Below are 23,881 nucleotides of genomic sequence, written 5' to 3' on the forward strand. Positions count from 1 at the left end.
GGATGAATCACGTCTGTGCAAAGCAGAGTCACGAGACAAGCTTAATCTTGCCAAGAGCTACCCATTAGCTTCTCTGACCCTAGAAAACAGAAAACATGTCTTACTTATCTCTGGCTCTCTGGTGTCAGGTACCTGGTGTGAGAACAAGAATAGAATATCTGTAGAGAATTAATGAAAACGTATTCTCATAAACCTCACTCAGAAGCCCACACCACCAGCTAAGCCAAGCCCCCAGCATGACCCACTCAAGCCAGCGTCTATTTGCCAACAGCTGTTATTTTCAATAGCAATAAACAAAAGTCAGGCAGGTCACTTCGCCATTGTTAGACAACAGACACAATCTTCCTGACTTTACAAGGAAGGGAACAGATGCTCCCAGGTTAAGAAAACTACCCAAGGTCCTAAGCAGTCCAGCCATACTTTAAACTCAGACCTCACTGATGACAGCCCTTGCTTTAACTTCTAGAAGGCAAGGATGGGGTCCTTCCAAGCAGTACCCTGTCTTGTACTATAAGAAGGAGTAAGAGAAGTGTGATCAGTACACGGGGCCCCTAAAAGGTGACAGAGCTCCATTGTCCCTGAGAGACCAGACTAAGCGTCAGAGAGCAGCCAGGGAAGTCCACTCAGCTAAGGATTCTCCTATGATACTCCAAAGACGTGGCCAGGCTTCTTGCCAGCACAGCATTCTTGCTACACACCTGTCTAGAGCTGACTGGCCCGTTTGCTTCATCACCAGCTCTGTGCCTGCACATGCAGCCTCCTATTTCTCTTGTTTCTTACTGATGCTATCTAGGGCCACCTCCCCAGTGACTACTGGACTCACGGTATTCTGATTTGAAATCTTCATAGAAAAGTCACCTAAGACACAAGTAAAGCATCCTTCAATAGGAAGATGTGAGCTAATGGGGCATTAGCATTTCCTCTTTAGGCCAAGGGAATCAAGAATCAAAGTCAATGAAGAGAAGGTTCTGTGTGTTTCTATATGAAATACCCGGGTTTCCTGGGAGCTGAAGGAAAGGCAGAGCAGGTACCTGCCAGCTGGAAGCTGGAAGCTAACAGAGGTGGCTTCTGGGATAGAAATCAGAACTCACCTAAGGACATGCTGCAATGGCTGGGGTCATCACCCCTCCCTAAGGACACACTGCGATAGCTGGGGTAAATGCTGATCCCCAGTAGCTCTCAATGCAGTAGACATCAGCATGGATGGTGGGGTCTTAGAGAAAGGAACAGTCCCATGAGATGTGCTTGGGGGTCAGCATGGATGGTGGGGTCTTACAGAAAGGAACAGTCCCATGAGATGTGCTTGGGGGTCAGCATGGATGATGAGGTCTTACAGAAAGGAGCAGTCCCATGAGATGTGCTTGGGGGTCAGCATGGATGGTGGGTCTTACAGAAAGGGACAGTCCCATGAGATGTGCTTGGGGGTCCATGGAAAAGTAAATGGGAGAATTTCACATAGGAAAGGTAAGGGCTGAGGTCTTGAATTACATAAGTAAGGGAGATACTGAGCCAATTCAATCTGAGCTGCTTCCAGTTGGCTCTCATTCATACCCATAAGCCTTCAATAAATATTTCCAATATTCCTCCATTTAAAGATATATTCTTCTGGGAGAGACATCCTATAGCAGCATTTCAGAGTCTCCTAAAAGCACCACTGATGCATCACAGAAACACAGCCTAATGTTAGATATATGAAAATGTGAAGTATTTAATTATAAACGTGAAGCTATCACCATAGAATGACTGACTACATGGCTGCAGAGGTAACAAGTGCCTTTTTGTCTGGAGCAGGTGCTAGTACTCATTAGAGACATGCTCAAAAGAAATGGTGCAGGAAAGGTTATGCCACTAGGCATACACAAGCCCAAGATCACAGCCCACCACACCTCTGACCAGCTGAGTCACCCCTGTGCTGCCTGTGTGGTACAAAGCATGAACCTGTGCTGACAAGCCTCTCATTCCACAGTCCTCACTCCTATTGAGTGGGATATGCTAGCTGTAGTATGCTGGCTGACTGGCACTTACTGACTTACTGCTCATCAGCCTCACATCACCAGGAATATGAAGGAAAAGGAACCATCTAGATGGGTTTCTGGTGCCTATAACAGTCAGATTTTCACTTATTCATAATAAGAAACCAACATCCTACAGAATGGGAAAATATCTTTACCAACGCCACATCTGACAGAGAGCTGATCTCCAAAATATATAAAGAACTCAAGGAACTAGACAGCAAAATACCAAACAATCCAATTTAAAAATGGGCTACAAATCTAAACAGAGAATTCTCAACAGAAGATTCCTAAATGGATGAAAGACATTAAAGGAATTGCTCAACATCTTTAGTCATCAGGGAAATGCAAATCAAAACGACTCTGAGATACTATCTTACACCTGTCATAATAGCTATGATCAAAAACACTGATGACAGCTTTTGTTGGAGAGGATGTGGAACAAGGGGAACACTCCTCCACTGCTGGTGGGAGTGCAAACTTGTACAGCCACTTTGGAAATCAGTGTGGTGGTTTCTCAGAAAATTGGAAATCAATCTACCTTAAGACCCAATGATACCACTCTTGGGCATATATCCAAGGCATTTTCAATCATACCACAAGGACACTTGCTCAACTATGTTCATAGCAGCATTATTTGTAATAGCCAGAACTTGAAACAACCCAGATGCCTCTCAACCAAATAATGGATAAAGAAAATGTGGTACATATACACAATGGACTATTTCTCAGCTATAAAAAAAAAAACAGTGACATCATGAAATTTGCAGGCAAATGGCTGGAACTAGAAAATATCATCCTGAGTGAGGTAACCCAGACTCAGAAGGACAAACATGATATGTACTCACTCATAAGTGGATACTAGATGTAAAGCAAAGAATAACCAGACTACAACCCACAGCTCCAGAGAAGCTGGGAAACAAGTAGGACCCTAAGAGGGACACATGGATCACCTTGGGAAGGGGAAACAGAGGAGTAAACTGGGGGTGAGGGGGGCAATAGAGGGTAGGGAATGAGAGTTAAGAACATGAGGGCATGGGATGGTCAAGTTGGGGGAGGGACAGAGTGGGAGAGCAATGAATGAGATATCTTGATAGAGGGAGACATTATGGGGTTAGGAAGAAACCTGGTGCTAGGGAAATTCCCAGGAATCCACAAAAAAAACGACCCCAGATTAGACTACTAGCAACAGTGGTAAGGGTGCCTGAACTGGCCTACCCTGGTAATCAAATTGGTGAATACCCTAACTGTCATTATATACTTTAACTGATGGAAGCAGATGCAGAGACCCACAACCATGCCCCAGGCCGAGCTCCATGAGTCCAGTCAAAGAGAGGGAAGAAGAATTAGATGAGCAAGGAGGGTCAAGATCATGATGGGGAAATCTACAGAGACAACTGAACCAAGCTCAAAAGAACTCATGAACTTTAGACCGACTGCTGTGGAATCTGCATAGGACCAGACTAGACCCTCTGCATACAGGAGATAGTTGTGTTGCTGGGTGTTTGAGGGGCCCCTGGCAATTGGGATCAGGATCTATTCCTGGTGCATGAGCCGGCTTTCTGGATCCCATTACCTATGGTTGGACACCTTACTCACCCCTGATAAAGTGGGGAGGTGCTTGGTCCTGCCTCAACTGAATGTACCAGGTTTAACTGTCCTACCGTGGGAGAACTTACCCTGCTGGAGGAGGGGATGAGGGAGGGGGAGGGGGAGGGAAGGATGAGAGAGGGATATGTGGTTGGTACGTAAAATGAATTAAACATTAAAAAAAAAAAAAAACACCACCAGCTCGCTGTCTTAGGCTCAAAGAGCACAGAGATTAACACAAGTTGCCAGTTCTGCCCTTGTGACCCTCCCCAGTCATGGCTGTAGGACAGGGACAGAGATGGAGAATTATGGGAAATGTTGCTGTCATAAGATGTGCCCAAGGAATGCTGGGACCTAAAATGAAAGCCAAGAGAGGATGAACGCAGAGTTGAGATTGAAATGACAGAGCTGTTCTGCCAAAAGGAGGCAGAGGAAGGCAAAAGGGTTGGTGCCAGAGAAATGGCACAGACAGAGGCCAAGAAAAGGTTGATGTGTGGAAATTCCCAACAGCTCAATACAGCTGGTCACAAGTACCAGGTGAGAGCTGCCATGGGGAAGGGCGGCCATATGCTGTGCCCGTGGGGACTGGGCTCCTCTTCAAGGGTTTCCTACCTGTCTGATCAGCATTGGTTGCAGCTGTGGCTGGGGCTTCAGGTGTGGCTGGGGCTTCAGGTGTGGCTGGGGCTGCAGCTGTGGCTGGAGCTGCAGGTGTAGTTGGGGCTTCAGGTGTGATAAGGGCCACAGCTGTTCCTTCCCTGTACTTAGTCACGTCCTTGATAATCTGCGTCATGTTTGGGGCAAACAAACTGAGGTCTCTGACAGTCCTGAGGTTGAAGTGGAACTGGGCTGTGGCCATGGCCTTCAGGTTTTCCTCAGAAGCCTTCTTCACCCCCACCGAGATGACTTTCACCCCATCTTCCCACAGGGCTTTCGAAGCCTCTTCCACATCATCCTCAGACTCGGCTGAAGCCAGCACCACCAGGATTGGGGGGAACTGTTTCTTGTCTCTTCCATTTGTGGATGCAGAGAAATAGGTCCTGTGAGCCTCTCGCAGGGCGTTCCCTATCTTCAGGGACCCACCGATGAACCCAAAGTTCTTCTTCAGGTGGTTCAGCATGGGGTTCCTGTTCTTGAAGGTGCCCAGCTGGAACTCGTTGTAGAGAGCATCGCTGTACTGGGCCAGGGCCACACGGTACTTGTCGGCCTCGATGGGGAGGCTGCTGATCAGCTTGTTGAGGAAAGTTCTCACAAATGGGAAGGACTTAATCCCCAGGTCATCAGAGCTGTCCACCAGAAACACCACATCTGCATACTCGGGGCCTGGCCCTGCGTCATAAAGACAGCAAATACAGTTTTATTTCTACCATCACATTTTAGACCTCACTAGTCACTTGAGACTACATCCTTGTGTCCCTATGGTTTTATCATAATTCCAAAGATGGTTTTTCCCTGGAAGTCAAACAGAAGAAATCACTTGTTTTGCCTGGCATGTCACGGGGACATTAGTTAAGTTAGCCAACAGATTCTTCTTTCTCAAATCTATTTCTGAAGGCAATTGATTTTCTTTTTATTTCTGGAGCCCCAAACTGTGATATTGTACTACAAAATTAGTGACATGGGAGCACCCCAGAAGGTCCCAATGTGGTTTGAGGACTAAGAACTATTTTTGGAAACAGCACAGAATAAGCAGTTGCCTTGGGCTGGAGAATTTAAGAGCAGAGTAAAGGCAGATTTTAGGTGCATGGAATCGTCTGAGGATCACAGAACAAGAGAATCGGGAATCAGACATGGGCATGAAGCAGAGGGAGGTCACCAATGCATCACCAGGCCTAGTCTGAAGGTGGCTGAGCTATCCCATGTACAGGCAAAGGAGACAGTTTTTAACTCCCCTGTGGGCCCACCATTGGCCATAGACCATCCCCAAGAACTGGATAGAGGAGAAGATTACAGGTATGGCTTCTTTGACAAAGCAGCTCTGGGAAGGCTGTAATGCAGCTGCATCTTTTGGTAGGCTGGGGCTCAGTTTGAGATCTTGAACATCGCAGACTGGGGATGTTCAGATTGGAGATACTCAGCATGTGTATTTCATATTGTAAAGGGGGAAAGAGGCAACGGTTTAGTCACAGAAACACTTTGATTATGTTTTCTATACAGGATTCTTTGTCTTCTACCTACTAAAGGGGAAGAATGAAAATGTGTGTGTGTGTGTGTGTGTGTGTGTGTATGAAAGATAGATGGATTATATATATCAAAATCAAACTACTACTCTTTATTATGATAACCTAATAATAATCCTTGCCTAGTGTGCTGGCTAGTTTTGCATCAACATCACACCGAACAAGCCAGAGTGAACTGAGAACAGGGAATCTCAATTGAAACAAAAACTGCCTCACCAGATTGGCCTGTGGGCAAGCCTGTGGAACATTCTCTTGATTAATGATTGATATGGGAAGGCCCAGCTCACTGTAGACAGTGTCACTCTCAAGCTGGCGGGCCTGGGTGCTATAAGAAAGCAGGCTGGGCAGGCTATGAGAAAGCCTTAAGAAGCTCTCTTCCATGGCCTCTCCATCAGCTCCTGTGTCCAGGTTCCTGCCCTGTGTCCCTCCCCTGACTTCCCTCAGTTGACACATGGTGCTGTGGAACTGTAAGCTTAAATAAACCTTTCCTCCCCAAGGTGATGTGGGTCAATGGGGCTTTATCACAGGAACAGAACCCTAGTGAAGACACCCAGAAACTATAGGACAAAGAAGGAATAGAGTGGATTGGAGTTTACTTCTGAAATAGTTTAGCATGCTGAGTTCTGCAAGCTTGCTGGAGCCGTTTCCTCTCAGGAAGGCAAACATTAGCAGGAAGAAATGATTGCCACAGCTATCTGCTCACTCCACAGATCCAGCCCGCAGAGGAAGGAATGTTTGAACTTCTACCTACAGTGTTTGTTCCTGTGATCATGTCTATGATGGAGATTCCCCTTGGTGGAGCTAGGCCTCAAAGACCACCCTCAGATGCTCACATCGTCAAGGATTTCAACACTGTTATCCAGCCTATCTATAAAAGCTGTAAATAACTGTGGGTTGGGGCTCAACTTTAGAAAGCATTAGCCTGGGTCCAAGCCCATGCAAATAAAGCTGCATTCTCTTGCTTTCTTCCAAGTGCCTGCTTGCCTGTCCACTGGTCAGCGTTTCTGCAACATTTCTAAAGATAAGGCTCAAACTACTCAATACACAAGTGGGTTTATTGTATTCACAGAGATATGAGATGTTGAGAGCAATGCAAATCAGTGAGTAAAGATTTTCTAGGCAGGGCTACATAACATGATTTTTTTTTTACCCATAACTTTCCCCACCTTTAAGGGATGAAGTCTGTTGAATACTATGTTCTGTGACTAATACCAAGTGTTGTGTACTTAGATCTGTTATAAATAAAGTATTTCTTTTTATTGAAGTTTAATAAAACATAAAAATATTTATTTTCGAGGCCAGGTATGGTGGCGCATGCCTTTAATACCAACACTCAGGAGGCAGAGACAGGCAGATTTCTATGAGTTTGAGGCCAGCCTGGTCTACAGAGTGAGTTCCAGGATGGGCTCCAAAGCTACACAGGGAAACCCTATCTCAAAAAAATTTTTTAAAAAAAGTATTTTTCCCCAAATGATAATGAACAAAAAATATACTAGTACCTGGGCTCTGATCTGCCAGCGTTTCAGTCCAAAGGATTAGGACAAATGCAATTAGCTGGAGCTTCATTCTGCTAATGGAAGTTTCTTAACTTTTATTCTGAAAAAAAAATGCAATATGAATTATATGCATCTTAGTTAAGGTTTCTGTTGCTGTGAAGAGACACCATGACCATGGCAACTCTTATAAAGAAAGTATTTAATTTGGGTGGCTTGTTTACAATATCAGCGATTCAATCCATTAGCATGACAGGGAGCATGGAGGCATCCAGACAGACGTGGTGCTGGAGTAGCTAAGAGTCCTACATCTTGCAGGCCACAGGAAGTTGAATGACTGTGACACTGAGCGAAGCTTAAGCAAAAGCTGTCCCCCGACAAGGCTATGCTCACTCCCACAAAGCCACACCTCCTAATAGTGCCACTCCCTATGAGATTAGGAGGGCCAGTTACATTCAAACCACCACAATATGCAATATTGAATACCAGGAACTACTCACAAGATGGTGTGCTGAAAAGAAGTATTTTCAACAAAAAAGCAAGTTTATTTATGCAGCATCCATCCAACATGTGGAATATTTGCTGAAAACAGATGTTTGTTAAGCCCTGCATGTGGCTCAAGAACCTCCCTCAGCACTTTACAAGTATCATCTCAGAATTACTGTAGCTATGTGACAGATAGGGAAACTGAGGCACAAAGTGACTTGATACATGGCAGATTGAGAATGTTTCCCCAGATTTGGAGATCACCATGCCCAGGCTCTTCGCACCAGTACCACCATCCTCACACAAAGCCTGTTCTTCACAAATTATGCGCTCACTATGCTTTATCCTCTGCTCTTATTCTGACAATGACTGTGCTCATCACTTTTTCCAAGAAGCCAATGATGACTCCTCATGTTTTCTCCATCAAACGATTGTAAACATTGTTCTCATGGGTCTGGGAATCACCTGAAAAATTAACTTCTATTAATTCTTTGCAGATTTCATATCACACATCCAGACCCCATCCATTTCTCCATCCCCTCACATCCACCCTCTGCCCTTACAACTCCCCCAAAAACAAAAGAAGGAGGAGGAGGAGAAGAAAGAGAAGAAGAAGAACAAGAACAAGCCGGGCAGTGGTGGTGCACGCCTTTAATCCCAGCACTCGGGAGGCAGAGCCAGGCAGATCTCTGTGAGTTTGAGGCCAGCCTGATCTACAGAGCGAGTTCCAGGAAAGGCGCAAAGCTACACAGAGAAACCCTGTCTCGGAAAAAAAAAAAAAAAAAGAAGAAGAAGAAAGAGAAGAATCTCCTCCTGGAAGTTGTGCTTTTTACCCTTTCATCCTCACTGGCAACACTTACAAATGTTCATTGTCATGAGTCATCGGTCTGATCTGAGGCCTCTGACCTCTGTCACACCATCAACAAAGGGCTCTCACCAGGGCCCAGGTTCCCTGGACTCCTCCCCCCGACCCCACCCCACCCCAGACACCCCGCCTTTGTCCTGTGTTGTGGAGTACTGCAGCTTTGGATCTGTAGGCTCCTACCCTTTCATGCTCTAACAGTCCATAGATGAGGTGGATGTTGGGGTGGGCCAACTCACAGCTCGGGTCCTGGGCCTGGGTGACAGCTGGACTGGTCAGCCTGACAGCTTCCCCCATTGTCACCACCAGAGTGACACTGCCTCGGCCAGCCCACCCAATGCAGCCTGCAGGAAGGAGTGGGCCAGTTCTCCACTCACATTCACACCACGAGAGCCAGCTCCACCATCTTGCCCAGGTGAGGTACAGGGCCCTCTCCCCCAATTACTGTAGGGGGCATTTGAGGGGGAACGAGGTCTGCTCTCCTGCTCTCAGGACTGGCTCATCTGTACACACACACACACACACACACACACACACACACACACACACCAGGATCAGCTCTAGTGTGATACCCAGGCAGAGTGCAGGGTCCGCTCTCCTATGTGTTGCAGGTGGTGAGGGGCAGGACTAGTTCTCTTACTCTCATGACCCTGGCCGGGGCCAACTCTCCCAAGGGGCAGGGTAGGAAGGACATCTTTCCCGCCACCACACCGCCAATGAGGTCTGGCGGGGTCAACTCTGCTGCTCTCAGGCCCTCAGGGCCAGCTCACCTGGGTCCTTGACAACAAGGTCAGCTCTAGTGTGCTGCCCAAGTGAGGTACAAGCCCGTGGTGAGAGGTGAGGCCATCTTTCCCTGAGTGCAAGGGCCAGCACTCCTGCAGCAGTATCCAGTGAGAGGCAGGACCAGCTATCCCAGGGCCAGTGAGGGGCGTAGACAGCCCTCAGGTTTCAACACATGTGGTTCCTACAACCCCTTCTGGTGACATCGGCTATGGACATCAACACAGACCCCAGCTCCATCAGGACCACCCACCCAGACATAGCTCTCAGCAACAGCTCAGGCCTGACATCACCATGGCCCCAGTGGCAACCCAGGCCACCCAGATCAGTATGGCCTGGCAGCAGCGTGGCCCTCAGACACCAACATGGTCTCAGGTGGCCGACCAGACTCTGAGCATCCGCAGAGCTCTCCGTGGTAACAGAAACCATGATATCACCTCAGACCTTGACCTCTGCAGGGCCACAGACCCAGACATGGTTCTTAGCAGCAGCCCTGGCCAAGATGACACCATGGCCCCAGGTGACAGCGCAGGCCATTCAAATCATCTTGGCCTTTGTGGCGGCACAAGCCTCCGACACACACATGGCCACAGGTTGCAGCCTAGGCCCCTGGCATCCATGTGACCTTTGGTGGCAACATGGACCACAGACATCAATACACATGGTCCTAGGAAGCAGCCATGGCTCAGATGGCACCATGGCACCATTAGTAGTGCAGGCCACTGAGATCAGCATGCCGCCACCACCACCACCACCCCATGGCGGTGTGGCCCTCAGACACCAACATGGCCCCAGGTGACAGCCCAGACTATAAGCCTCTGTATGGCCCTCAGTGGCGACAGGAGCCACAGACATCAACACAGTCCCCCTCAGCTGTTTCAGGACCTTGGACCAAATGGCTCTTGGCTATAACCCAGGCTCAGACATCAACCTGGACTCGTGGCAGGCAGGTCATTCATGTCGGCCTGTTCCTCAGCACGCTCACCTCTGCAGATCTGCCTCTCCCCAGCCCGTGCACTACTCTCTCTCTCTTCCACCTCCCCAGCCTGCACTCGCTCAACGTAATGGTGCCCAACGCCAGAGGCTGTTGATGTCGTTCTCTGGTGGCCGGAGGCAGCGCACGGTTGAGTCCTGCTCACCCCAGCCACACGGCATGGCACAGAGCTGTTGCTGTTGTCCTCTCTAGGTAAATTTTCTATCACTGCGACTAAATAAGAACTTAGCGGAAGGAGAGTGTATTTGGACTCACGGTCTGTGGTGATAGAAGGAATCACGGCAGGGCAGACACGTGTAAAACTGTGTGTGCTCACATCTCAGTGAACCCGGAGGAAGAGAGGGAGCAGGAAGTAGGGCAGACCACAGAGATTACACTTCCTCTAGCTAAGTCCCACTTCTCAAAGGTTCCACAACCTTCTAGAACAGCATCACCGGCTGTGGACCAAGTGTGCAAATGTGAGCCTTGGGGATGATGCTGAAATCCCTTCACTGGGGGAGACATGAGCAGTGACTAACTCTTCCTCCCATGGTTCCAACTGCAAACCAAGGTGGGGTCCCACCAAAGTTCCCTCGGGGGATCCAATGAATTGATTACTTACAGATCAGTGGGTGAGGGGTTACAGAAGGGAACAGCCACACTGGAACGTCTGTACCCGGCATGGATGGAGATGATCCCCATGGCTGTGTAAAGAAGCTCCCTCTCCTCATCCTTCCTCACCTGTGTTCTCTTGCCCCTTCCCAGAGACCCCAGGGCTCCCTGCAATTAGGGCAGAATTGTATGCAGCTGGTTGGAGGGAGTGGCTAGATACTCAGGTGAGGGTCCAATGACCCTTCCCACTCCTCCTTCCAAGAAGGAAAATTAACATCAACAAGCCCATCGGTAATGATCTTTGGCAAGAAAACAAAACAAAAAAACAAAAAACTGGAAGGTGGCAGAAGTCTGGCCCAAAGGCTACTGCTGTACAACAAGTGGGCATTTCACATCCAAACCATAACATCACAAGGGTTAAAACAACATTAAGTTCATCATTTCTCTCCACTTGGTTCACATTCAATCTGAAATCTTCATGGGGAATTAAAATCTCACAGAAATACCATCAAATAAGAGTTGTTCCTTATTTTTAAAAAATGACAAAAAGAAGAATGGAAATAGCCAATGCTTTCAAATAGGCATGCCTTCAAGAAGACGGTAAAGGTGGAAGAGATGGCTTTTATTCTAGAGCTTTCTCAGCACTCTTTTGAATCGGTGACTCATGCAGGAAGATGAATAGACCAGTTGGAATCTGCTTTTGCAAGAGACCCTGTCTCTTTAGCCAAAAGGAAAGTGAAACCCCAGGTAGTAACTGGATGCCTGTGTGAACAGTGATTTTGAAAGAGATACTCATTGTACTCTAACACACCACACATTTTACTTATTAGCTTTTTTGTTATTTGGTGTACAGTTCACACACTGTATATGTGTATATATTGATACACAGTTCATACACTGTAAAGTGCTAAACTCTTTACCCCTTTAAAGTGTACATGCCAAGAGGATGGGGAGATGTGCAGAAAAAAAAAAAAACATTGCCTTCTGGACACAACAGCTGTGTACTCATGAACTCACTGCAGCCCTGGTTATCTGCACAGGACCTGCACAGGACTGAGCCTGTCAACATCTACCTCTTCATGGATGCAGGGCTGTTAGGTCCCACCTATCCTTGACAGGCTCTTGGCAGTTAATGTTTGCTGAAGGACGAGGCTTCGTTTTCTTCAGTGGTGTGACACATGTTAGTTGCTCATGCTCCAGTAAATACCACACCAATGCAAGCAAGTCTCGTTAAACTCAGTGTCACACACAAAAAGACAGGAAAGCAGGAGGGGATTGTTGGTAAGAAGGGATTCAGTGAGAGAGGGGGATGGGGTAAAAAAAATTAAAATTCCTCATACGCATTATGAAACTGTCAAGAATGTTTTAAAATGAAAAGGTGTACAATTCAGTGCATGTTAGAGTATATACCAGGCATGCAACCCTCAACCCTAATGTCAGAACATTTTCGAGACTCCAGAACAAAAACACAACCCATCAGCAATTACTCCTCATTCCCCCATTCCAACACATCCTGGCAACTCCCCCTCTCCTGTCCCTGCGTGGCCTTTTGGGTTGAACTACTTTCATTTGTTTCCAAAGTTGACCCATGCTGTATCATGTCTCAATACTTCATTCTTTTACTAGCTGACTTATATTCTATTATGTAGCTGTATGCTTTTAAATCTACAGCCAGTTCTGTACATTTGGATTGGTTTTAGGATTGGGCTATTACGGGTAAGACTGTCATAAACATTATGTACAAATTTTTGTATGGGTGTAAATACTCCAATTTTTCCATATTCTTTTTTTAAAAACTTGCTGGGGGACTTAAGAGATGACTTAGCATTTAGAGCACTGGTTGCTCTTTTTTGTTTGTTTGTTTGTTTTGTTTTGTTTTGTTTTGTTTTGTTTTGTTTTCCAAGACAAAGTTTCTTTGAGTTGTTTTGGTGTCTGTCCTGGATCTTGCTCTGTAGACCAGGCTGGCCTCAAATTCACAGAGATCTGCCTGGCTCTGCCTCCTGAGTGCTGGAATTAAAGGCATGTGCCACCGCCACCCTGCAGGACCTGGGTTTAATTCCTAGCACGCACATGACATCTCCCAACAGTCTTTAACTCCAGTTCTAGGGGATCTGATGCCCTCTTCTGGACTCTGTAATCACTGAATATAAGTGGTGCACATACATACACGCAAACAAAACATCCACATGCATAAAATAAAGTAAAAAAAAACAACAACAACAAAAATTTGCTGAGTATGGTGGCACATGCCTGTAACTCCATAATTTAGGAGAAGAGGGCATGGGAATCTAATGTTCAAGTTCATTCTCAACTACATAATGATGTTAAAGCCAGCCTCAACTGCATGAGACAATGCATATGTCCATTCTAGTAAGTACAAATGGTACTTCATTGTGGTATGATTTGCATTTCCCTATGAAAACTGATTATATCTTTTCACATTCTTATTGGGCAGTTATATATCTTCCTTGCAGAAACATTTGTATGATGCCCACTTTTAAGTAGGCTTTTACTGCTGTGTAGAAATAATTGCTTATATATCTATCCTGATACTAGACACATAGCAGATAATAAATGACTTGCAAAGAGACTCCTCCCATTCTGTGGATTATATTTTCACCTTCTTAAGACATAATTTAAGACACAGTGATTTCAAATATTATAAAGCCCAATTTGTCTGGGTTTTATTTTGTTACTTATGCTTTTAAGATTTATTTTTTGGATGGAACTAAGAAAAAAATCATCTAAGGTGAGGTAACCCAGACCCAGAAAGACAAACATAGTATATACTCACTCATAAGTGGATATTAGCTGTAAAATAAAGGATAACTATTGCTGTGGGATGGTCTGTATGTCAAATTACTCTGATTGGTCAATAAATAAATAAAACACTGATTGGTCAGTGGCTAGGCAGGAAGTATAGGCGGGACTAACAGAGAGGAGAAAAGAAAGAACAGGAAGGCTGAAGGAGTCACTGCCAGCCACCGCCATGACAAGCAGCATCTGAAGATGCCAGTAAGCCACGAGCCACGTGGCAAAGTATAGATTTATAGAAATGGATTAATTTAAGCTATAAGAACAGTTGGCAAGAAGCCTGCCATGGCCATATAGTTTGTAAGCAATATAAGTCTCTGTGTTTACTTGGTTGGGTCTGTGGGACTGGCAGGTGACAAAGATTTGTCCAGACTGTGGGCAAGGCAGGAAAACTCTAGTTACAAACTATGCTACAATCCATAGACCCAGTCAGACTAGGTCACAAGGAGGCCTCAAGAGTGGGGTGTGGGTGGGACACCCAGATCTCCCGAGGAAGGGGAAATAGAAGAGACTGTGTGAGTGGACTGCATGTGGGTGGGGATAGGAACATAAGTGATCTGGTTAGATGGTAGAGGGGGAAGAGTACTGAAAGAGACTACTAGAAAGGGGGACATGTGTTAGTTAGTGTTCTATTGCTGTGAAGAGCACCATGACCACGGCAACTCTTCTAAAGAAAAACATTTCATTGAGGCCGCAGCTTACAGTTTCAGAGATTTAGTCCATTATCATCATGGTGGGGAACATGGTGGCATCCAGGCAGATATGGTGCTAGAGAAAGAGCTGCTATATGTTGATATGCAGATAACAGGAAGTAGACTGATACAAGGGGTAGTATCTTGAGAATAGGAGACCTCAAAACCCATCCCTACAGTGACACACTGCTGTGTTCTATATACCGTGAATATGTGTTGCTCTGATTGGTTGATAAATAAAATGCTGGTTGGCCAGTAGTCAAGCAGGAAGTATAGACAGGGCGAGCAGACAAGGAGAATTCTAGGAAGAGGAAGGCTGGGTCAGGAGTCACCAGCCAGACACAGAGGAAGCAAGATGACAAGGCAGAACTGAGAAAAGGTACCAAGCCATGTGGCTAAACATAAATAAGAATTATGGGTTAATTTAAATGTAAGAGCTTGTCAGTAATAAGCCTGAGCTAATGGCTGAGCAGTTATAATTAATATAAGCTTCTGAGTGATTATTTTATAAGCAGGCTGCAGGACTACAGGGGTTTGGCAGGACTGGAGAAACTTTCTGACTACAACACACTTCCTCCAACAAGACCACACCTACTCCAACAAAGCCACACCTCCTAATAGTGCCACTCACTTTAGGGGCTATTTTCTTTCAAACCACCACTGGGAGCATTTCAAGATCAGGTAAAAACCTGGTGCAAGGGAATCTCCAAGGAATCTACAAGGATGACCCCAGCCAAGACTCCTAGCAATAGCAGATATGTAGTCTGAACTGGCCATCTCCTGTCACTAGGCAAGACTTCAAATGGAGGAATTGGGGCACCAACTCAGCCATATAACCTGTGACCTACAGCTTGTCTTGCCTATGGGATGTGCTGAGGTAAGGTAAGGGTGGTCTAGAGATTGAGGGAGTAGCTAACCAATGACCAATCTAGCCTAAAACCCATGTCAGGAGAGTAAGCCCACCCATGACACTGCCTGGAGCACCAAGAGCAACAGGCTGAATGACCCAGAAACCTAGGATAGAACCAAACACAACTGGAGAAAAAAAATGTCAATGTAATGATGCCTAATAATATTCTGCTATACTCATAGATTGGTGCCTGGGCCAACTGTCATCAGAGAGGCTTCATTCAGCAACTGATGGAAACAGATGCAGATCCACAGCCAAACATTAGGAAAAGCTCTAGGAATCTTACAGAAGAGGAGGAGAAAGGATTGTAGGAGCCAGAGTGGCCAAGGGTACCACAAGAAAACCCACAGAATCAACTAACCTGGGCTCACAGAGATCAAACCAACAATCAGGGAGCCTGCATGGGACTGACCTTGGCACTCTGCATGTATGTGGCAGTTGTGTAGTTTAGTCTTCTTGTGGGACTCCTAACAGTGGGATCAGGTGCAGTCTATGACTCTTTTACAAGCCTTTGGGATCCTACTCCTCATACTGGGTCACCTTGCTCAACACGGGGAGGTGCTTAGTCTTACTGCAACTTGATATGCCATGTTTTGTTGATATCCATGGGAGACCTGGCCTTTCCTGAACAGAGATGGAGGAGGAGTGGATTGGGGGGTGGAAACAGAGCAGGGGAGGGGGGGAGGCTAAGAGGAGAGGAGGGAGGGGAAACTGTAGCCAGGATGTAAAATAAATAATTTTTTTAAAAGATTTATTTTTTATTTTATGTATATAGTTGGTGCTGTGGGCCACAGAAATACGTAGTGGGAATTCAGCTGACTATGACAAGCTATACCTGGAAGAAACCAAAGGCCTTTCCAGAGGATAAAGCCAAGACTTAAGGAATCTTGGTGATATTAGCTTTTAAATATATTAGCTGGTTCCTGCAATAATTTTCTTGTGTGCATTAGTAGCTTTCCCAATTAATTATTTTTACTTAAGAACTTCTAACAGTGTGATTGATCATTCATTGGGCACAGTTTTTCCCTATACAATTAAGGTATTTGGATAACTTCCTCCAGCCGCGTTGACAACAATTCACACAATCAAGACCCCTCTTTTCAGGCTTTTGTTCCTTTAGATTTTTAGCATTAGACTCAGAAGTCTGCCTTTCTGTAATTTTCATCATTAGTAAGTATCCAGCTAGGGCCATCTCCGGACAAAAGTATTTTATCTGAGATACTTCTCAAACATCCAAGGACAGACTGCAGATAAGATAAGCATCCAGACCACCTGCTAGTCTCCTGAATTAAGGTAAATATCTGTCAGGGACAAGGACAGAATCTCTAGTTAGTGGAAAAATACAGACTCCCGATAAGATAGGGAACTAGATCATCTTACAGTCAGGTTGCCTAGCAACAGGACATTGAGTCAGAGCCCTTGATCTTTCACCCTGTAAACATCCTACATAAACATCCTGTTAGCTTGCCCCACCCTATGCAGATAACAGCTTCCTGCTCCCCCTACCCTGCAGGAACTATATAAACCCTCCTGGAGAAAAATAAAGTTGCACCTTGATCAGAATATTGACTTGATGTATTCCTTTGTGTCTCCTGTCCCTATCATTCTGTCCTTAGGGTGGTCGAGAACCCGTTAAAGCCCTGCTGGCCGGAGCAAATATCCATATGGGGATAATCACCAACTGATGTTAATTAAGTACATAGCTTTGTTTCTTGTGCAAATTAAGCTTAGACCCTCCTTTCTTCCATAGCCCAAGTGGTATCTCTAGACTTCCCCTTTAACAATTAATTCAGAACAAAAGGGCTTTACACACCAGGTACATCAAGCTGTGGCACAGGCTATCTAGTTACTGAGTTCACTCCCTCCGCCCTGCCAGAAAATGGCACAGCCGAGGTTAGGTTGAGACAGTTATAACTCCATAGAAAAAATAGGCAGTTTTAGTTCACCCATGACTTAGTGACATAAAACTCCTAACATCTTAACTAACCACTTCTAAGAATATAGTTTGAGCACATAAATCCCTTTTCTCGGATCTATTAACTGAATTTAGCCCTCAGTTGATGCATTCCCCATTTGTCACTTCCCTTTGGGGTTGCAGATGATGGCTGACAATTACTTCTCTTTGTGGGAATCATATTGCTCCTCCTTTTGACCCTGAGGGAATTCAAGCCTTGTGACCCTGCCTTAGCCAGGGCATTGCTATTGCATGGGTATATAACTATAAACCTAGAGACTTGGGGAGGATTAGGTTGAGGAGGGCTAGATTGGGGAACTATGATGGAAAGAACTAGATGGGGAAGAACTAGATGGAAAAGAACTAAGAGCAGAAGAATCCAGAGAGTATCAGGCAAGGAACTAAGTATGAGAGCAGAAAAGAAGCAGAATATAGAGAGAACTGATTCAGAAGAATAAAGTGAATAGACTAAAGAGTTTCGTGTAAATAGATTTATTTCAGAATCTCTCAGATTAATTAATTCGCCACTGGTAGCATTTCCTCTGGAATTCTGAGAAAAGACTATAGAGGGGCTGGACCCCAATAGTCTTTGTTAAGGTGGTTTGCCTATATACACGTCTGTGCACCCATGTGGGCAGCACCCTTGGAGATTAGAAGAGGGGCTGAGGGGCTGTGGAACCAGAGTTTATAGATGGCTGTGAGCTGTCATGTGGGGACAAGGAATTGAACCCTGGTCCTCTGGAAGAGCTGCTGAGCCGTTTCTCCAGCCCTATTGCATACGCGTTTAGCAGAGTATCTAACACATCACTGTCCACTCCACCATGACGAAGAATTATCCTGGATGCTTTCTTCTAAGTAGATTCAAGTTTTGCTTCTTGGTGCTGCAACATCAGGCCCCATAAAAGGCTTCATTCTGGGGGTCCTGAGCTTGCCCTGTTCTCTGGAGGTGTACACAGCTAAGGGGCTCTGCTGGTAGTAGAGCAGGCTGAACTGGAAACACAGCGGGGAGATGGCAGTGGAACTGGCAGCCAAGCCTTAGGGGCAGCAAAGGCTGCAGCAGGGGAGGTGGCTGTGGCTGCAGTTAGCAACGGCAAGAGCAGCTGTGGAGCTCCAGAGTGCTCAGAGCAGGGGGCTGGGGGCGGGGGCAAAGATGCCAGAGGCAATGTGGAGGGTGGGGCGGCTTAGGCTGAAGACAGACCTTGAAAAGAAAAGGTGGGGGTGTGGCTGGAAAAGTCCCAGCGAGCTGCCAAATCTTACAGACGAAGGGTTGTCAGACACCGAGGCCGAGAGCTTATGTAAGGGCTAGCCACCGTCACTAGCCACCGTCACTAGCCACTGTCTAGGGTTAAGGACCCCAATGCTCTGGGCCTAAGAACGCTTGCCATTGTTGAGCTAAGGGTCCCAACACGCATGTCTGTTTCAGAGCTCTAAGAAGGTCCCGCTTGGGGCTGCTTGCTGCTGTCTGCTGCTGCTGTGAGCAAGGATGACAATGGCGGCCAGCGAGAGCTGCTGCCCGTTACACTCTCCCCAGAGCAACGCGCCTAGCACCTGAGTGTCTGGGCACCTAGCTCCTTGGCTTCTAGAGCCTGGAACAATAGGCCCTTGGCTTTCAGAGTTCGGAGATTGAAGCCTCTGAGTCACCTATCCAGCCTCGGCGCTCAAACCAACCTTGCCAGCAATGACAGAGGGCGCGCTTCTATCTGTATAGAGCCAGCTGGTTGGTAACACATCATCACAGTAGAGGGTCTCGGGAATTAGGGGTGAGTTAACTACATTTCTAAGACTCGCCAACTCAAAAATCCTGTGGCTCTTTAACGATATGTTGGAAAGAATTCAGCGGTGTAAACAAATTATCTTTTAGAGATTTCAGGCCCTAGAGGAGATAGAACCCAAACCAGACTGGGGATCCTGAAGAGCCAAGTTCGAAAAGCTTCCAAGAGAACCGACTCAGTCATCCTCACACTTTCCAATTCAGAGAGGCTGGTGGGAATTTCAGCTGCCATCACCTCTGAGACGGGGGGAACCCCAAGTCACTTGAGAGGGAATAGTTAAACCACGCACCCAGAGAGAAGAGTCCACACATTTGATACTGGGCAGCATCGCTCTTTCTGACTGGTGGCTAGACTTCCTATAGTCACCAGGGAAACCAGTGTTTCCTTTTGGGGTTCCCCATCTCATTAGTAAAGGAATTTAGAAACCCACTCAGAAGGAGGATTGAGGACAGTTTTATTGGGGTTCAGAAAAAAAACCAAACAGGACAAACGGCAAATCTTGACAAGCTTCCTGGAGGAGAGAGATGGAGGAGGGAGAGAGAAATCCGACAGCCACAGGAGGGGCGAGTCTCCAGAAAAAGAACGAGAAAAGCCAGAGTGCCGGGAAAAGCATGCTTAGGATTTCGGCCAGTATCTGAGAAAGATTTCAAGAAAGAAAAAAAGAAAAACATGCCTAGAGCCAGTCCGAAGGTCGGAGTTCAGAGGGCACCGAGTCTAGGAACTAGACTGAAAACAGAGATGGCTTGTTCAGAAAGGAAAAACACTCCCCAGAATGGGAATGGGCTAGTGGGATGAGGAAGGAGCCCCGAAGGCCGGGGTCACAAGGCGGGCAGTGCTTACACGACCTTTACACAGCACCTGTCCCTCTGGTTCGTACTTAGGCTTGCTCAAGCATGCTCCATTCATTCGATGAAGCCCTGGTGAGGACAGGCTTCCAGACTTCCTCTTCATACGGACCTAGCATGCCCTGTGTAATGCATGGAGCCCAGGTGGGGAAGGGTCTCCAGCCAGCCCCCTGCCAGCTGGCTTCCCTCACACATTAATCCTGACGGTTCCTTCTCCAGCCCCTACTCTCTTGTCACACTATGGAATGGTCTGTTTTGTAACCCAAAATTGGGGTCTTGAGGTGACCTGTTGAATCAGGGAAAGAGAATCTTAAAGTTTTTAAAAGCTCATGGTAAGGCTTGCAATATTCTGGCAGAGTCAGACACCAAAGGAAACCAGAAATTAGTTAATAACTTATAACACAACAAAGGCGTTGGTGTCTTGAATCCTCTGGGTTGCAAATGCTTATGTAGACAGTTTATTAGACGTTTACACAGCTAAATCCTAACTCTAAAACAGCTCATTAAATAATGTTCTGGAACCACCACACTTAATTTTTTTTTCTTCCTCTCCTTCTGCAGCTAAAGAAACAAGAAGAAATGAATGAGAGTAGAGACTAAAAGCCAGGCCATCCCTCTGTCTGCCACTGAGTCTCCTTTCTTCCAGTGCCTACCCTCCTCTCTTCCTGGATCAACATCCCTCACTCAGGACACACGGCCCAACATGCAGAGCAGGGCCAGGGCTGGACCAGAATAAGGGGGAAGGTCACGACTTTAGGAACCACAGTCCAGCTGGTGACGGCCCCAGACCACACATGTTTGCCTTCTCAGCTGGGGATCTGAGGTCTATTGAAGTTGAATGGCAAATCCAAGGTCACACTGTCTCTGGTCCTTTGGCGTATCTCTGGGAGCATCTGGAACACATATTTTGTTTTCCCATCAGCAGAAATAGTGAGCAGCCCAGACTCGTTTTCCTGTCATCCTGTGGGTGCTACAGGGCTCTGCTGTCTTTGGTTTTCATGTTTCTCTCCTGGCTCCATTCCTCAGGGAATGTGTGATCTTCTCCAACCCAAAACTCCATCAACACACTCAGTGCTCACCCAAGCTTCTTGAATAGCCAAGTCCATCCTCCTACCAGACACCGACCACATTTTGCCACATTCTGTGACTCTTGATGGGCTTTTCTCAACCCATCATTTCTGCCCATCCTGAACAGCTGCTGATGGCACGAATGGGTACCTCACTTTTCACCACTGACTGCAGGACTGGGTACCTCACTTTTCACCACTGACTGCAGGACTGGGTACCTCCCCTCTCACCACTGACTGCAGGACTGGGTACCTCCCCTCTCACCACTGAAAGTCTCAATTTCTAGCTCGGTGCCTGGGAAGGAAGGAAGGAAGGAAGGAAGGAAGAAAAGAAAGAAAGAAAGAAAGAAAGAAAGAAAGAAAGAAAGAAAGAAAGAAAGAAAGAAAGAAAGAAAGAAAGAAAGAAAGAAAGAAAAGAAAGAAAGAGTTGAATTGGGCTAATTATTCAGAAAATGGTAAGAGGTTCCATCCTCCCAGCCGTTGATCCTCAATGGCTATCAAAGCTCCCCTGCAGCAGTGCCAGGCACTTCTAGAACAAAGGCCGTGTTCTGAGTGTTGTGAGATTGACAATGTGATGCTCTATGCATGAGAAGCAAACTCTCCAGTTCAAGCATCCTGTACCAAGCCCATATGTGGTATTTAACTGTCCACTTGACTGGACTAGAATCACTAAAAAGCACATCTCTGAGCCTGTCTGTGAGGGTGTTTCTGAGAGGTTTAATTAAGGTGGGAAGACCACCCGGATGTAGATGGTGGGCTGGGGCCCCAGGTCACATAAGAGGGGAAAACTAAGGAGCTGGAGGACAGCTCAGTGGCTAAAGTGCTGGCTTGGCAAGCATGAGGGCCCAGGGTCAAGTCCCAGCATCCATGTGAAAAGCCAAGCACACACCTGGAATCCCAGCAGTGGGGAGGCAGAGACAGGAAGAGCCTGGGATTCACTGGCCAGCCAGCCTAGCCTCATTGGTGAGCTCCAGGCCAATGAGATCCCATCTCAAAGGAAGTGGGCAGGGTTGCTGAAGATAACACCAGAGGTTCTCCTCCAGCCTACACACACGCACGCGCGCGCGCGCGCGCGCACACACACACACACACACACACAGGCATACTTCTGACATATTACTGACTCAGCAAACTTATCTTGAGTGCCAACTATATACTCTTTGGCACTGTTTGTAGAAAGTGGTTTTAGAATTTTTGTTTTGTTTTGTTTTGTTTTTCAAGACAGGGTTTCTCTTCGAAGCCCTGGCTGTTCTGGAACTCACTCAATAGACCAGGCTGGCCTCAAACTCACAGAGATCGACCTGCCTCTGCCTCCCAAGTGCTGGGGATTAAAGGCGTGCGCCACCACCTCCCGGCAAAGGTGGTTTAGATTTAGCAGGGGGAAATAGACAAACAGCTTGCATGAAGATTTCCGTTCTCTCTGTTTTCCCCTCTGAGTGGTAAACTTCTCCAGATCAGAGAACAAGACTATCTTCTCTCTCTCTCTCTCTCTCTCTCTCTCTCTCTCTCTCTCTCTCTCTCTCTCTCTCTCCCTCTCCCTCTCCCTCTCCCTCTCCCTCTCCCTCTCCCTCTCCCTCTCCCTCTCCCTCTCTCTTTATATATATATAAAATCTTTCTCTCCCAAGTACTTGATGCAAAGTGCTAAGTAACAAAGAAAGGAAGTAAATGAGAAAGATAGACAGGAAGCACCCAGGTAAGAGGGAAGAAGAATGAGGCATCATGGTAAATGGAGGCATCAGCAAACACTTGGAAAACAGCACCGAATTTGGGAAAGGCTTCAAGGAAGAGGTGGTATCTGGAGTGGATTTGAAAGGCTCCCGGAGCATAAAAGGCAAACATAATGAAGATCAAACTGTCCTGGTGGCTGGTGAATGAGTGACAGCAAATGCCATGGGTAGATAAGCAGTAGAGGGGTATGTCCGTCCGTCTGTCTGTCTGTCTGTCTGTCTACATGTCTGTGTCTCTGTGTGTCTGTATGTCTGTGTATCTGTGTGTGTCTATGTCTGTCTGTCTTTGTCTGTCTATGTGTCTGTGTCTATCTGTGTGTTTGTGTCTGTGTCTGTCTGTGTGTGTCTATATATCTGTGTGTGTCTGTGTGTGTATTTGTATTGGAGACTGAAGACTTCTGGTTAGGCTGTGTCCAGGATATGGAGAGGGCTTGGAAGACAATGTAGGAAAGACAGGGTTGAAAGGACATGGTGGTGGAAGCTTGAGATGTCTAGGGAGCTTTGCAGGAATTTAACCTTACCCTGTTGGCAACTGTGAGCCAGTGATTGGCTTTGGCTAGAAGAAGAGGGGTACTGAGATGCTTTGGATGCATGAAAGGGATGGTTTTCTGCATCCCATAGACCCTGACTGGGTCTTTGAGTTCACTTTCCAAGACTGGGGTGTCTTATGCACAAAGAGGAAGAGCTCAAGGATTGAAGATAGAGAGGAGCCTGGAACTAGACAACACTTCCCATTAGCACAGGGAACTGCCTCACAAGCTTCCCTCTTTGCAGGGGAAGTGGACAACGTCTTCTTCATGCTAAGGACATACTCACCAGAACAGAGTGGATTCGCTCTATGTACACTGCTACTGTCTAAGACCAAGACAAATAAGGCTTAAGAGAAACTCAGCTATAGGTAAATTAATAAATCTGCCAACTGCCTCTTGCTAGCCAGCCAGCCCCACCATGTATAGATAACTCGTGGACCTATTACAGGCTCTCAGACACAAAGAGAAATGTTCAAAAAAGGCTCCTTCCACGACCATATGAGCCACTTAAGGAGCCAGAACAATTTTGCAACGATAAAAGACAGAATCTAGTCCCAAATGCTAAGCCACAAAGTAAGGTGCCTG

General features: G+C 46.5%; 1 protein-coding gene across 1 annotated transcript in view; it reads right to left on the reverse strand.

Moving 5' to 3' along the window:
- Positions 1 to 23,881, reverse strand: part of Col6a5 (collagen type VI alpha 5 chain) — a 122,786-nt gene that overhangs the window by 93,358 nt on the left and 5,547 nt on the right. The window contains exons 2-3 of the mRNA XM_042281552.2: positions 7,279 to 7,375; positions 4,215 to 4,928 (exon numbers count right to left, since the gene is read on the reverse strand). Coding sequence (XP_042137486.2) covers positions 4,215 to 4,928; positions 7,279 to 7,345 — 781 coding nt within the window. The 5' untranslated portion in view covers positions 7,346 to 7,375. The remainder of the gene's footprint in view (positions 1 to 4,214; positions 4,929 to 7,278; positions 7,376 to 23,881) is intronic.

Source organism: Peromyscus maniculatus, chromosome 7 (assembly GCF_049852395.1).
Source record: "Peromyscus maniculatus bairdii isolate BWxNUB_F1_BW_parent chromosome 7, HU_Pman_BW_mat_3.1, whole genome shotgun sequence".
Taxonomy (NCBI): Eukaryota; Metazoa; Chordata; class Mammalia; order Rodentia; family Cricetidae; genus Peromyscus; species Peromyscus maniculatus.